General features: G+C 45.9%; 1 protein-coding gene across 1 annotated transcript in view; it reads left to right on the top strand.

The window, feature by feature from the left end:
* LOC133961685 (neuronal PAS domain-containing protein 3) overlaps positions 1 to 15300 on the top strand; it is a 175881-nt gene that overhangs the window by 95978 nt on the left and 64603 nt on the right. The window contains exon 4 of the mRNA XM_062396958.1: positions 2187 to 2269. Within this exon, the coding sequence (XP_062252942.1) occupies positions 2187 to 2269 (83 nt within the window). The remainder of the gene's footprint in view (positions 1 to 2186; positions 2270 to 15300) is intronic.

Here is a 15300-nt window from a genome sequence, read left to right as displayed (position 1 = left end):
TCTCATTCAACATTTCATTACTTCATTAATTGAGCCTAATTCAGCTACACCCCCCCCCCTCCCCATGAAAACAACAGGTGTGTGTGTGTGTTTGTGTGTGTCTGTGTGTGTGTGTGTATATTTGGTGTAATAAGGTCTGCAGGGAGAAGAGGACGGAGGTTGTGTAGAGAGAAGAAAATTACCTCAGGGCAGAAAATCTCTCTCAGTCTTTTAGTGAGTTTTAATGCCCCCGTCTACCTGTCTCACTGATTCACTGTCTCACTGTCTACCTGTCTCACTGATTCACTGTCTCACTGTCTACCTGTCTCACTGATTCACTGTCTCACTGTCTCACTGATTCACTGTCTCACTGTCTACCTGTCTCACTGATTCACTGTCTACCTGTCTCACTGTCTATCTGTCTCACTGTCTCACTGTCTACCTGTCTCACTGATTCACTGTCTCACTGTCTACCTGTCTCACTGTCTACCTGTCTCACTGATTCACTGTCTACCTGTCTCACTGTCTACCTGTCTCACTGATTCACTGTCTACCTGTCTCACTGTCTACCTGTCTCACTGATTCACTGTCTCACTGTCTACCTGTCTCACTGTCTACCTGTGTCACTGATTCACTGTCTCACTGTCTACCTGTCTCACTGTCTACCTATCTCACTGATTCACTGTCTACCTGTCTCACTGTCTCACTGTCTCACTGTCTCACTGTCTACCTGTCTCACTGTCTACCTGTCTCACTGTCTCACTGTCTGCCTGTCTACCTGTCTACCTGTCTCACTGTATCTCTGTCTCACTGTCTACCTGTCTCACTGATTCACTGTCTATCTGTCTCACTGATTCACTGTCTACCTGTCTCACTGTCTCACTGATTCACTGTCTCACTGTCTATCTACTGTATCTCACTGTCTCACTGACTCACTGTCTATCTGTCTCACTGTCTACCTGTCTCACTGATTCACTGTCTCACTGTCTCACTGATTCACTGTATATCTGTCTCACTGTCTACCTGTCTCACTGATTCACTGTCTCACTGTCTCACTGTCTCATTGATTCACTGTCTATCTATCTCACTGTCTCACTGTCTACCTGTCTGTCGCTCTACCTGGAGAGAAAAACAAAAGACAGACAGACGGATGTTTCATGGTCTTAAGAACCTGTCTGTCTCTCACATCGTCTAGCTTTGTTGTCCTCTTTCTCTCACTCTGTTTTCCTTTAGAGAAGAGAGAGAGAGAGTTTAGGTTCAGGTCTCTCTCTCTCTCTCTCTCTTTTTTGTCTTTGGAGAGGGTTTTGCCCTCAGGGTAAAATTTATAAAGCTATAAACCATCTCGCTCTCTCTGTCCCTCTCTCTCTCCCTCCCTCTATCTCCCTCTCTCTCTCTGTCACTCCCTCCCTCCCTCCCTCTCTCTCTCTCTCTTTGTCTCTCTCTCGCTCTCTCCTGAGATGAACAGTGATGGATAGATATTTGTGAATAATGAAAAGCGACAGAGACACGTCCTCCTCTGTGACAGAGGGGAGGACGTGTCTTCCAGTTAATTCATCGTTTTTAATTCAACAAACATTTTCACTGCCTTGTGACAAGTAGAAAGAGGGCGGAGCCGCTGCAGGAGTTGTGTTACAGCTGATTTGTCGGACGTGTTTATGATTAACATTGTGTACGTTCTAGATGATTCCTACGCCTGTCACACCTGGTGCTTCTTCTTTGCTCCTCGTTCTGCAAACGTTGTTGACAGGAGGTGTTGTTGTTTGTGTTTGTGTTTACTCCTCAGATGCTGGAGTCATTCTCTGAAGACACTAACCCGAACAAACTTTTTCATTTTAAACGTAGAGTCGCTCATTTTGATTTTCATAAAATGTATTTACCAGTTCAGAGACGCGATGCTAACCTGTTGCTACTGTTCCACTCTGACCTCACTGGTTCCTCTTGTCCTGTGCCATGTGTGTCCGTCACGCTAGGCTGTATAAAAGTCAGTGTGTGTGTGTGTGTGTGTGTGTGTCTTTGTGTGCGTGCGTGTGTGTGTGTGTGTGTGTGTGTGTGTGTGTGTGTGGCTTTGCTCGTATCAATGTGTCCGAGTCTCACCGGTCTTCTTCTGTCCTGTCCTGTGCTTTTTCTCTTCTTGCGTGTGTGTGTGTGTGTGTGTGTGTGTATGCATGTTTGTGTGTGTTTGTGTGTGTGTGTTTGCGTGTGTTTAGCTATCGGTTCCCAGCGGAGGAGGAATCCCAGCGTCGTTGCCTCGGACATCTTCGAACCTCACCTGGGCAGCCACATTTTACAGGTAGGATCCTTTCACTCGTTGAATAATGTCAAGATTGAACAAACACACAAACACACAAACACACACACACACAAACACACACACACACAAACACACACACACACAAACTCGCACACACGAACTCGCACCTCATCCTGTAAAATGTTCAAGGCTTTGAGTTTCTGATAAATAATTTCCAGTTGTTGTTGCTCTGTTGCATCACCAACCAGCACACACACACACACACACACACACACACACAAACACACACACACACACACACACACAGACACACACACACACCTCAGAAACACTTTGTCTTTATATTTCCTGATATTAGAGCGATGATTTAATGAAGCATCATTAATTCTGGATCATTCTCTGGTTTCTTCTGATTCCGATGAACGAGGACTCCTCCAGCGTTTTGTCCTCGGAGTTATTTCTCCTGATTTGCCTTTGAGCTTCTGAACTCAGATGATTCTTCATAATGTACCTTCACATTATTATCCCACTGATTCCCCATAATTCACCCTGCGATTTCCACCACGGCCGACTCCAATTATTCCTCAACATCCTGCTGCTGCCACGGTTAAGCTGAATTATTAAATGGAATTATAAAAGTATGATAATGACTGGGTTATCGCTGCTCGCTCCCTCAGGATTGTGTTAGTGTCTGTGTGTGTGTGTGTGTGTGTGTGTGTGTGTAAAACATGTGTGCGTCTTGTACTTTTAATCCCTAAAATGCTCCACTCCTTATCTATTTAACACACAGCCCAAAGGCTGAGCTTTTAACAACCAGGCTGACGCGATACCACATCTGATCGAGGCTGCTAATCTGTGTGTGTGTGTGTGTGTGTTTGTGTGTGTGTGTGTTATATGATACACACCATTTGTACGTGCATATTACTGAGATTATCTTGTGAACGTGCTGGTTGTCTTTTCTTCATCGTGTGCATCTCAGAACCCAGAGATCTTGTGCGTCTGTGTCGGTTTCACTTTCACCTGATGATTAGAACAATTATCTGGTCGACACCTTTCTGAGCGTGAGCGGCGTCAAAATCCAAACTTTCCTAATCTCCTTCTCCTTTTTTTTAATACCTTTATCATTTTGAAGAAACCACAGAGAAGAAAGTCTGTTTCCAAACGCTCAGAGATAATCAACCTGTGACCTGATGTCAAACGGCTGCTTGTGGCTCCGTCGGGTTCGAGTCCTTCTCGTGAAGACGATACCTCGAGAACATTTGGAGGGAATTTCTTCTGACGGGTCACAAAGCTTCAGTTGATGGCTACTTCATAAACGCTGCCTCCTCCATGTTAGCAGATAGAACATGAAACTGTAGAGTGAAAACTTTGTGGTTTCTAACTGATTCATTTCGTATTGTTGTGTTTTGAGTGGTGTTTTAAGAAGTGTCAAATATCCCAGAAGCAAAGATCAGTGCATTTAGCTAAAATTCTCCTCATCATGAAAGTTGAGTCACTTGTCTTTGATAATTAGAGCTGATTCCACCCTGAGCTCCTAGAGGGCGCTGTTTCCTGCTCACGCTCCGTGCATCAGTAGGAAAGGAGAGTCGGGGGAGGAGGTCGAGCGTTAGCGGTGCGTGCAGCCGTCATCTTTCACCAGTCCTTCCTTTTGTCATTTGTTCTTTATCTGTCGCACTTTAATCCTGAGGACGTCCGTGACAACCTGCTCTCCTCTTCCGCCGCGCTGCACATCACGTTGTCGTGTGTGAGTGTTAACACACACACACATCACGTTGTGTTAACATGAGGCCGCAACAAGCAGAGAGCAGCTGAGCCGCCGCTGCATCCGCTCACGCTGCGCTGAGCATCGCCAAGAACTGTGTGTGTGTGTGTGTGTGTGTGTGTGTGTTAACACCATGTTCTGATCCTGCTGCTCCAGACTCTAGACATCCCATAATACCTTGTTATAATCCCTGGAGAGTCGCTATGACAACCATATGAGGCAGATCCCGAGGCAGATTGAAGCAGCTGTGAGATTGAAAGTGACACCAGCAATGTGGCTCACCTGGTGTGTGTGTGTGTGTGTGTCTGTGTGTGTGTGTGTGTGTCTGTGTGTGTGTGTGTGTGTGTGTGTGTGTGTGTGTGTCTGTGTGTGTGTGTGTGTGTGTGTGTGTGTGTCTGTGACATCCTGAGGCTGCTCATACACTGTAGGATTTTAGAAATGGCGTTGTTAAATTCCATCATCTGTGATGTGAAGTGAAACTCAGACTGCTTCCGTCCGATCGTCGGCTACAGAGCTCCGCTGAGGAAAGACGAATATAACGTGAATCAATATAATCACAAAATAATAACGCGTGGGGACTCGAGGATCGGTCACTGTCTCTGATTGAGGACACACTGAGGTGGAAACGCTCAATAAACACATAGAGCTCCAACCTCCAGCCGTCCATCAGGAGCAATACATCGCTGCAGACGTTCTTCCAGAGGACAGGTCCTGGACTAACCAGAGGACAGGTCCTGGACTAACCAGAGGACAGGTCCTGGACTAACCAGAGGACAGGTCCTGGACTAACCAGAGGACAGGTCCTGGACTAACCCGAGGACAGGTCCTGGACTAACCAGAGGACAGGTCCTGGACTAACCAGAGGACAGGTCCTGGACTAACCCGAGGACAGGTCCTGGAATAACCAGAAGACAGCTCCTGGACTAACCAGAGGACAGGTCCTGGACTAACCCGAGGACAGGTCCTGGACTAACCAGAAGACAGGTCCTGGACAAACCAGAGGACAGGTCCTGGACAGTCTCCTCAGAAGGTCCGGAGCCTCTCATCGAGTCCAGGAAGCTCCTCACGACCCGGAGCTCTGTCTCATTCTCAGACGACCTCAAACTAAACTGAGCTCCAAACTTTCCTTTACAGGCCGGTGGCCAAGAAAAAAATGAATTATTGCAGAATGGAGTTTCTGCTCTGAAACAGCTTCCATGTCAATAGGAAATTAGTTCATTGGGACGGAAACACCACTCACTGTTGATTATTTATGAAGTCAAGAGGAAATCATCAGCCTGTGTCTTTTATTTATCGTCTCAACGTCTGTGTCAGTTTTTAAGTTTTTAGAAAACAAACTCATTAGACAAGTTGAAGTCGGAGATTTTCACTGCCAATAAATAACGGATCCATACGCAGAGACATTGATGAATGGAGGTCGGGGTTGTTACTCCTTCAGAGTACAAGTTTAAAGATAAGTTCAAGTTCCACAGACATTCTGATATTGTTGTTTATTAAGTGATGGAACAAAGTAAAACACACTGACGTCAGATTTTCATTCAAATAGGTACGAGAACATTAACAATAATATTTGTCTCTTTCCCGGAGCGCGTCATCAAACAGGAAGTGAAGTTTACTTTGACGTCTAGTTGTCTTGTTGCTGCGGTCGGCCATTTTGTCTGTGCACAGGAAACAGTTTTATGTGCATCTGCGAACTTTTGATTTTGATTCAGCGTTTCTCCTCCATGTTCATATTCTATTCCAACAGGGCTGCGATGTCTGTGTGAGCATGTGTGTGTCTGTGTGTGTGTGTCTGTGTGTGTGTGTGTCTGTGTGTGTGTGTGTGTCTGTGTGTGTGTGTGTGTGCAGGCTCGCGGCCTTTTCAACAGAGAAGGAAGGTCGACATGTTGGCGGCAAATTGGCCTCATTAATCTCCCGCTTAATTGATTGTGAGAAGTTTGAGGATGACATTTTAAGAAAGCATGGCGGACGAGGTGGGGGGGGGGAGTGGGGGGGTGATTGATTTGGCTAAAGCGCGGCGCTAATGAATGCCAGCCAGTCACTTAGGTGGTGGAGACCAGACACTAATTTCAGAGAGATTAGGCCAGAGAGGTTGATAACGCTTAATGAAGAGAGAGAGACAGAGGGAGCAGTCGTTAAACGGGATGTAGAGCTGCACGTGCACGCTCTCCTGTGTGTGTCTGTGTGTGTGTGTGTGTAGAGTTTGTGTTTGTATGAACTTTGTTAGTCATCAATAGAGAGCTGCAGAGAGGAACCTGGACGCAGCGTCTCGGGAGGAAACGTGCTGAAGCCTGGATTCTACCTCCTTTTTGTCTTTATCAGAGTTGTAACGACTTCGTCACCTTCTGATTTTCTTTCAACAACCTTTCATCTCGTTTGAATCCAGGAACTGATCCGGATTCAGTCAAATCTGGATTATGGCAAACACACAGTGCTCGACTTATTTCAGTGTCGAAAATCAAGGATAAGTCCGCTCGTGTTTTCTGGAGTTGAGTAGTTAACAAAGGAGGCAGACAATGTGACACTAGGTACATTTACTGTGTTGCTCCAAGGTCACAGTGGCAGAAACTGCACTGGGTGGTGTAAGAATAAAACCACAGGGTTGATTCCAGTTCTCCTCACGGTGGACGGCAGCAGTTCCTGTTCTTTGTTCTTCCTGCTCAGCTGACTCGGACCTTCACTGATCCACCGGCTCTGCTCCGTGCAGCCGAGCCGGTCGGGAAGTGGAGCTGTTGCTGATGAAGGGAAAGTGTTGTGGTGCTTTCGGACTTTGAGGAGCAGATTGTGTGTTTGTGAAGACGCCATGTGGCGTTTGAAGATGAGGCGGCGGCGGCGGACAGACGGTTACTAATTAAAGGAGGGGTGGAGTAAAGTAAACTGTGTGTGTGTGTGTGTGTGTGTGTGTGTGTGTGTGTGTGTGTGTTAGTCCAAAAGGTGCAAACAATTACTGAGTGATTGATGAAGAGAGAGACTGTGTGTGTGTGTGTGTGTGTGTGTCTGTGTGTGTGTGTGTGTTTCAGGAAGTAGAAGTGAACAGACGAGACTAAGAGGAGGATTTAGTTTAATCTGTGTTTGTGTGTCTGTAACAGCTTGGCAGAACACACACACACACACACACACACACACACACACACACACACACAACCATCACAAAGAGCAGACACACACACGGTCAGAGTGATGGCGGTTGACGTGCCCCGCCCTGCTTTAATAGATGGTTTATGGTAAGTACCTCGACTGTTGTTCAGACACTGTCCTCCAGAACACACACACACACACACACACACACACACACACACAATAAAGCATCACTCACACATGACACGGAGGTAATGGAACACACAAACACACACATCGACACACAAACACACACGTCTTTGACCACACGGGCCATCGAGCTTCATGTTTCAGAAGCTGCAGGTGAAAATGAGCTGATTGTCATTTAATCAGTTGGAGACAAATTAAAAAAGGATTTAATTTTCCATCTTAATTGAAAATATCTGCAGAACTTTATCAGCAAGGTTTCAATTAAATCTGTTAATTTATATTAAATCAAACATACATGATAATATTAAATAGCTAAAAAATGAGCCTCTCAATTCTTTACAGAATCAATAACATTGTTTTCTTTGGGTTTAGATCAAAAAGCAGCAGAATCACTGTTTCTCTTTTTACTTTAGATTCAGACCCAAAAACTTCATAAAGAATAAAATAAAAAAAGCTGCTGTGGTTTTTAACATGGAGCGAACAGCAGCATCGGTTTGTCTCACAAAGAGAAGCCGAGGGTTCGATTCCCTCACCTGATGGCGCTAAGCAGCTCCTCCGCTCCGCAGCCTGTTCAGCAGATGTAAGGTGCCCGGGCGGCGTCACAGCGATGAGGGGAAATGAAAGAGGACAGTGACGGCGTCCAGAAGACAACACGTCTCCTGTCAGCCCGTCCATCAAGCTGTCAGCCCGAGTGTCACCGGAGGAAGGAATTAGGGGACGTGAGCGGACGGAGGGATGACACCCTCAAGGGATTATGGGAGAATTAGTGCGGAGGTGTAGAACAGGAAGTGGTAGAACGTGTGTGAGGTTTAAAGGAGCAGTTCACTGGTTCTCATCCTGTTCTGGATTTTCTTTTGTCAGATCATCAGGTTCTAGTTTTTGCTGATGCATTCAAGTACACACCGACATTTCAGCATTATCGTCTATTTAATTATTCTGTCGTGTTTTGTCTTTTATATGTTGAGGAGTTGAAATGTAAATATATAAAAACATTCACGTTAATAATCAAGAGTCCAGAAGATATCTGAGATATTCTGGTTTCACTTGTGTAGAAGGTGGAGAAGGGATCTGTGTTCTCAGTCTCTGGTGAGGAGAAGCTGCAGAGAAGAAAAGAACATCTTCATTCAGCTCGGATTGTGTGTCAGTGTTGAAGTCAGACACACACACACACTCACACAGACACACAGACACACACACACACACACACACACACACACTCTCACAGACACACACACTCACACATGTCAGACGCAGTATTTCTGATTTATTTCTCGCGGCCTCGAGATGAATTTTTAAGACCTGCATATTCAAAAGCGACTGCACACACACACACACACACACACATACTTGCACACGCACAGACACGCACACCAAGCTGTGGGTTTCAGGCAGGTTTCAAGAGCCTGCATGCCCAGATGACTCCAGAGGCCCGGCGTGACCCGGCGGCGCCGAGACTAAAGGTCACGGCGGTGAGCGTCAAGCCTCGCATCCTGATTACCCCCCCCCCCCCCCTGCCTGTGACTTCCTGTGAGGTCCGGCAGGTTCATTAGCGCTGGGAATAGCTGCAGAGAGATGGACGGAGGGAGAGAGAGATGGACGGAGGGAGAGAGAGATGGACGGAGGGAGAGGGAGATGGACGGAGGGAGAGAGAGAGGGACGGAGGGAGAGAGAGATGGACGGAGGGAGAGAGAGATGGACGGAGGGAGAGAGATGGACGGAGGGAGAGAGTGATGGACGGAGGGAGAGAGAGAGGGACGGAGGGAGAGAGAGATGGACGGAGGGAGAGAGAGATGGACGGAGGGAGAGAGAGAGGGACGGAGGGAGAGAGAGATGGACGGAGGGAGAGAGAGATGGACGGAGGGAGAGAGAGGGACGGAGGGAGAGAGAGAGGGACGGAGGGAGAGAGAGATGGACGGAGGGAGAGAGAGATGGACGGAGGGAGAGAGAGGGACGGAGGGAGAGAGAGATGGACGGAGGGAGAGAGAGATGGACGGAAGGAGAGAGATGGACGGAGGGAGAGAGAGATGGACGGAGGGAGAGAGAGAGGGACGGAGGGAGAGAGAGATGGACGGAGGGAGAGAGAGGGACGGAGGGAGAGAGAGATGGACGGAGGGAGAGAGAGAGGGACGGAGGGAGAGAGAGAGGGAACGCTCTGATTACTCATGCAGGTCTGAGGTTCGTCTGCTTCTCTAATTGTTTGATTCTGGAGGCGGAGCCGGCTCTTTAAACAAACACACTCTTATGCTAATGGCGGCGTGGCGCTGCCCTCCTGACACTGTCTGGTGAGAAGGTGGAGCAGGGGATTATGGGAATTTTTAGAGGAGAGGGGGGGGCAGGTGTCTGAAGCTGAATATCATTTGGATAATTAAAAATGACAGGAAACGGTCCATACACACACACACACACACACACACACAATCAGCCACTTTGTCTTGACAGGTGAAGGGAGAGGAGGAAGGGGGGTGGGGGTTAGTCCTGATTGCTGTCAATCAAACTGTCCGGTGGGAGGACCACGGAGGCTGCCAGATCGCCGTGAACTTTGACCCCCTCCCCAGCCGACGTGACGCCGGTGTAGAAGAGAGAGAGAGAGAGAGAGAGAGAGAGAGAGAGAGAGAGATAGAGAGAGAGAGAGAGAGAGAGATAACAACCTTGAGAGACTGACTGAATTTCAACAGGCTCAGAGAGAGAGAGATGGAGAGAGGAAGAGGAGGAGGACGAAGGGATGGAAGAACAGAGGAAACAGGGGATGGAGAGTGGAAGAAGGTTAAAGAGATCAAAGCAACGTATTGTCTTAGCTCTTTACTTCCCTATCCTAATACTAATATCATATAAATCTATATTTAATTTATGTTTACTTCAGCCTCTTTTAGCTCCTTGTTTTGGTTCCATCTCTAGTAATCATTAGACTCTGATGTCACATGACCGTCCAGCTACACTGGTCATGTGATCATATCCGAGTCACGTTAACAGATCAAATCTTTGGGAGAAACTGATGACCTGTCAATATTTGTTTCAGCTGAAATGAGACAAAACCATCAAACCAAAACCAGCTTGATCACAACGTCAACATACAACATACGTGTTTCAATAACCTTTATTCATATTCACAGATTAACAGCTGTGACCTCATCGTTAGAAAGGACTGCTCCTGAATCCGACTGTATGAAAACAAGGAGTAGGAGATCACACGTCTTTGTACTCTGATGTGTGTGTGTGTGAGTGTGTGTGTCTCTGTATATATATGTGTGTGTGTGTGTGTGTCTGTGTGTGTGTGTGTGTGTGTGTGTGTGTGTGTGAGAGACAGATGAAAAGAGACAGAGGATCACTAGAAAGCCAAAGTGACAATTGAACAAACGGCAACAATGAAAAGACGAGGAGATTATATCTCTGTCCTTCTGTCGCTTTGTTCTGTGTGTGTGTGTGTGTGTGTGTGTGTGTGTGTGTCTGTGCGTTCATGTGCGTGTGTGTTACTACCGCTGAGCTGAACATGGAGGGTTGAGATGTAAAACTCTTCTCTTCTCTCCAGATGCAGGATCGAGTGAATCCTCACGCCCTGCCAAATTAATCTGCTCACACTCACACACACACTCTCACACACACACACACACACACACACACACACACACACACAGACACACACACACTCACACACACAGAGTCAAAGCGGATTCCAGTGGAATCATTTCATTATAAGGTTGTGAGCATGTGGATTAATGGTTTTACTGTCACAGAGACGACAGGGGATTTTCTCCTTTCTTCTTTCTCTCTGTTTCCTTTCTCCTCTCCTCTTTCATCCTCCCATCCCCTTTTCCTCCCTTTTTTTGTGCCGACAAATTCAGTTGTTCAGCAGCTAATCCTCCTGCTTGTCATGAAACATTCAGAAGGACAAATGAAAAGGGAAACACCTCTGAGTAAAGATTATAATTAATATTAGTGCTTCTATTCATAAGTGACGTTTGACTGTTGAAGTTGTTTTTAAAAACCTGAAACACATGAGTTGGTCCTGTGGTGTCCAAACCGCGGCTCTGGCCCCTCACAGGGTCACCATGTCAATCTGAGGGGAGAGGGAAAGTAACTTTTTTAAATAAAAACAACGTGAAGTTTCTAAAAATGTCCCTACAATATATTTACATCAAAGACATGAAAGTGTAGTTTTACTCAAGATCAATAAAATACTGACGGAGCAGAAATATTTATATAAACTACAAGTACCCACTTAAGAATAGTACTTGAGAAATTATACTAAGTTTAAAAAATTGAGCTCAAAAAGCGAAGTGATATAAGTGTTTATAGTAAATTATAATTTTAATATATTTTCACCTTTTTAGTTCCTTAATAATTTTATACACGTGTATATATAAGTAAAGTAGTAAAGTATTTTTTAGTCTATGATGCTTGGGACACATTTTGGTCTCATTTCAAAATACAGTGAAGTCAGATCCCTGGACCTCAGGCCTCATGATTTTATTAATGTGTTAAAGTGCTTAAAATAATAAACCTAATATTCATGATCACCTATAATAATAATAAATATAAAGTGCTGCTCTGAAGTAAAGTTTCAGTTTTGTGTCTACTCTCTATTTTTCATATGTTTCCATATCAGTGGATTTACATCATTCTTCTCCTTCTTGTGTGTCTCCATTGCGTCACATTTATGTTGTTGTATCGTGTGATGTTTTTCTTCGGTGTCATGAAATCTAAACCCCTCTGAGAATCACACACTGGAGGCGAACAGGATGTGAAGCACGTGTGTTGTTGTGTTCACAATAACGAGTCTGCCGAGTTGTGTGTGTCTGTGTGTGTGTGTGTGTGTGTGTGTGTGAGTGAGACGGCTGGCATGTCTCAGTCACCTGGCTCAGTCACCCTCCGTAATAACTACAATCCAACAGAGAAATCTGCTCTAATCAAACAGGAAACGCCTCTATGGTTCTGGCTGTCGCTTGCCCTCTCTCTCTCTCTCTCTCTCTCTCTCTCTCTCTCTCTCTCTCTCTCTCTCTCTCTCTCTCTCTCTCTCTGTCTCATCCCACTCATTCTTTACGTTGTTCTCTCTCTCCCCCTCCCCCTCTCCCAGTATTCTTCCCATATTTAAGTATTGTGTTTGTGTGTGTGTGTGTGTGTGTCTGTGTGTGTGAGTGTGTGTGTGTGTGTGTGTGTGTGTGTGTGTGTGTGTGTGTGTGTGTGTGTGTGTGTTTTAGGCTGTCATTCAGTGAGGCGGCAGCAGCAGCTGGTTGGGGCAGTCCCCAGAGGGATTGTGGGTAGGGAGGGGAAGGTTATGGCTCCGCTCCCATCAACGATCTGTTGCCTGCGAGTGTGTGTGTGTGTGTGTGTGTGTGTTTGTGTGTGTGTGTGTGTGTGTGTATTTGTGTGTGTGTGTGTGTGTGTGTGCGTGTACATGCTGCGTCCTGCAGTAGTGAGTTTAGAAGAAAAGATGTGGTTTGATTCTGGTTCAGTCTCTTCTAGTTTTTAGTCTTGTTAATAGTTTGAGGTCAATCAAATCATAATTATTATGTAATACGTGACTTAACAGGTAACATGTTAAAAAGCATTTCTCAAGATACAAAGTAACACAGATGAAAATTTAAACAGATCAATAAATATCAATAATCTGTGTCCAATAAACAAGCTTTTTTTAGCTTAATTAGATTTTAACAATCAATTAAAGCTGAAAAACAAAACTCAGAAAGTGCTGGATTCCAATTATCTTAAAAGAATGTGTATATATATATATCTCCTTAAGTATTTATAAGGTCTTTACATAGAGTCACGTTGGGTATCAAAGAGAGACTCCTGACTCCTCTCACGGTGTTTGTTTTGCCCTGTGAGGCGCACCAGACGGGTGGGGTTTACTGCACCGGGAAGCGTTTGCATCTCCTGCTGTCGGACTCTCCGCAGGCTCACAAACAACAGCTTGGATGCTCCAGGTGTTCGATGCCTGCTGTAAAACAAGTCTCTTTAAATTTTTTACCCTGGGAGTTGTCGGCGTGTCGGGCGCAACCTCTCGCTCTGCCACCGCGCCACGGCTGCCGGGGGTGTTTGTTTTCCACTCCGGAACGTGCCTCTGCACTGAAGCAGCTGGTTAGAGAGGAGAGGAGTGAGACCGGAGCAGCTTCACGCCGGTCTTGTACCTGAGTCTTATTGTGATGTGACACCTGCATGCGTCTTTGTACGTGCATGTGCATCTGAACACGCCAGTGCACGTGTGTGTGTCTGCCTGTGTGCATCAGGGAAGACAAAAGTGTGTAACAAATGAAAACAGCAGGAGAAAGTGAAATCGAGCGGAGAGAGGAGCGGTTGTTTGATTGGATGGGAGTTCCACGTCCAACATGAAAGATGAAGAAACAAGAGGAAAAGAATCATTGTAATGAAATCTGGAAGAAAAATAAATCACTTTCAATCTGGGAGCACTTAATCTGCAGGAAAGTACACTGAGCAATCATTACTGGGGAGGAAACGGAGCGAGCGGCTTGTTTATGGATTAATAAGTGGAACACACACAGAGAGAAACACTGAACATCAATACAAACAAGTACATCTGCTAAACTGGAAATGAGATCTGGATGAAAGAGACAGAGAGAAGGTCAAGAAGGACTTCAGCTCTGAGCTCAGGAGATCGGATCCCTCGGCCTCTGGGTGGGGGGGGTCGGGCTAATTAAAAAAAGAAAACACTAATTGGCTTTCTTTTTCATTGAGACATGATGTTCACATCAATCTCACGTCTCTTTCCAATAATTCCATAATAACCAAAGTCAAGTGGTCTGAGAGAGAACTGGACTTTCACACTTCCTCTGTGCTCAGGTTGTGGTTGTGGACATCAGGACCAATCACAGGGCAGCTCGGAGGGAGGGCGCTCCTATTGGCTGTTTGATGATGAGACATCCAGGTGCATTGTGATCCCGTGACTCTGCATCGCTCGTACTGCGCGTGGTCGAAGTCAACTCAGGTGATGACCAATCAAATGACACTAATGTGACAGAGGAGGTAAATCTGCTTTGTGGTCAACTGGTTGTGTATTTTAGATTTGTATTGATGACGAGGAGCGACGTTGTGTGTCCTAAGCATGAACATGTAGTTGTTGTCATTAGGTCGGTACGTCGTGATGTGTTGACTCGTCTCAAACACTGAGACGCCTGGAGGTTCACCCACTGGAGACCCTGAAAACAGCTCAGTGCGGCGCTCAGCTGTTTCCTCTGTGTGTGTTTGTGTGTGTCTGTGTGCGTTTGTGTTGAGTCCATTGACCTTCGTTCATCTCACTGTGAGCAGGACAAATATTTAAAATAGATGTCATGTCCTGGACCGCCTCCAAGCCACTCGGTGTGTGTCTGTGTGTGCGTGTGTGTGTGTGTGTGTCACCCCCCATTGTTGTTTCTCTCTCTCTCTTTCCTACAACCTCCCCACTTCATTTCTTCACTCTCTCGCTCTATCCCGCTCTCCGACAGCCGCTAATAATAACGCATGAAGGCCGTCGCACCAAATGAAGACAAATGCTGTTCGCTGGTTCGGAATCATAATCCCTCTCTCTCTCCCCCACTCTCTCTCTCCCTCCCTGTCTTTCTCGCCCTCGCTCCCGTCCTCCGTTCCCTCCGTCTCCGTCTCTCCGTCCGGCCGTGGAGCGAGACGTCTCCTTGTGAACAAGTGAAACCTCAGCATGTCCTTCACATTGATAGTTTAGTTCTTTGAGATTCATAATTCATCAGAAACAAACTACGCTCTGGAACCATCAGCTGTGTGTGTGTGTGTGTGTGTGTGTCTGTGTGTGTGTGTGTGCGACTCGCAGAGGCTCTTAGATTAGAATCAGTTTCCAGATATTAAAAGAATCTCAGTTGTGCCTTCTAGAAAACGTAAACGATGCTCCGCTCAGATTTCATCATTTAACACGTTGATATTCCAGTTTGTCTCGTATCACGTTATCTCAGAGGTTCCACATGTTGAAGTAAACAATGTTAAACGAAGGAAATCACTTTGTCTGAGAAAGACTGGTTCCAGAAACCACCGCTGACTGTTCTTTTATAATATTTAATATTAATATTTCAAAATAACACAA

The sequence above is a fragment of the Platichthys flesus genome, chromosome 10 (assembly GCF_949316205.1).
Source record: "Platichthys flesus chromosome 10, fPlaFle2.1, whole genome shotgun sequence".
Taxonomy (NCBI): Eukaryota; Metazoa; Chordata; class Actinopteri; order Pleuronectiformes; family Pleuronectidae; genus Platichthys; species Platichthys flesus.
This window is presented reverse-complemented; position numbering and strand designations above follow the sequence as displayed.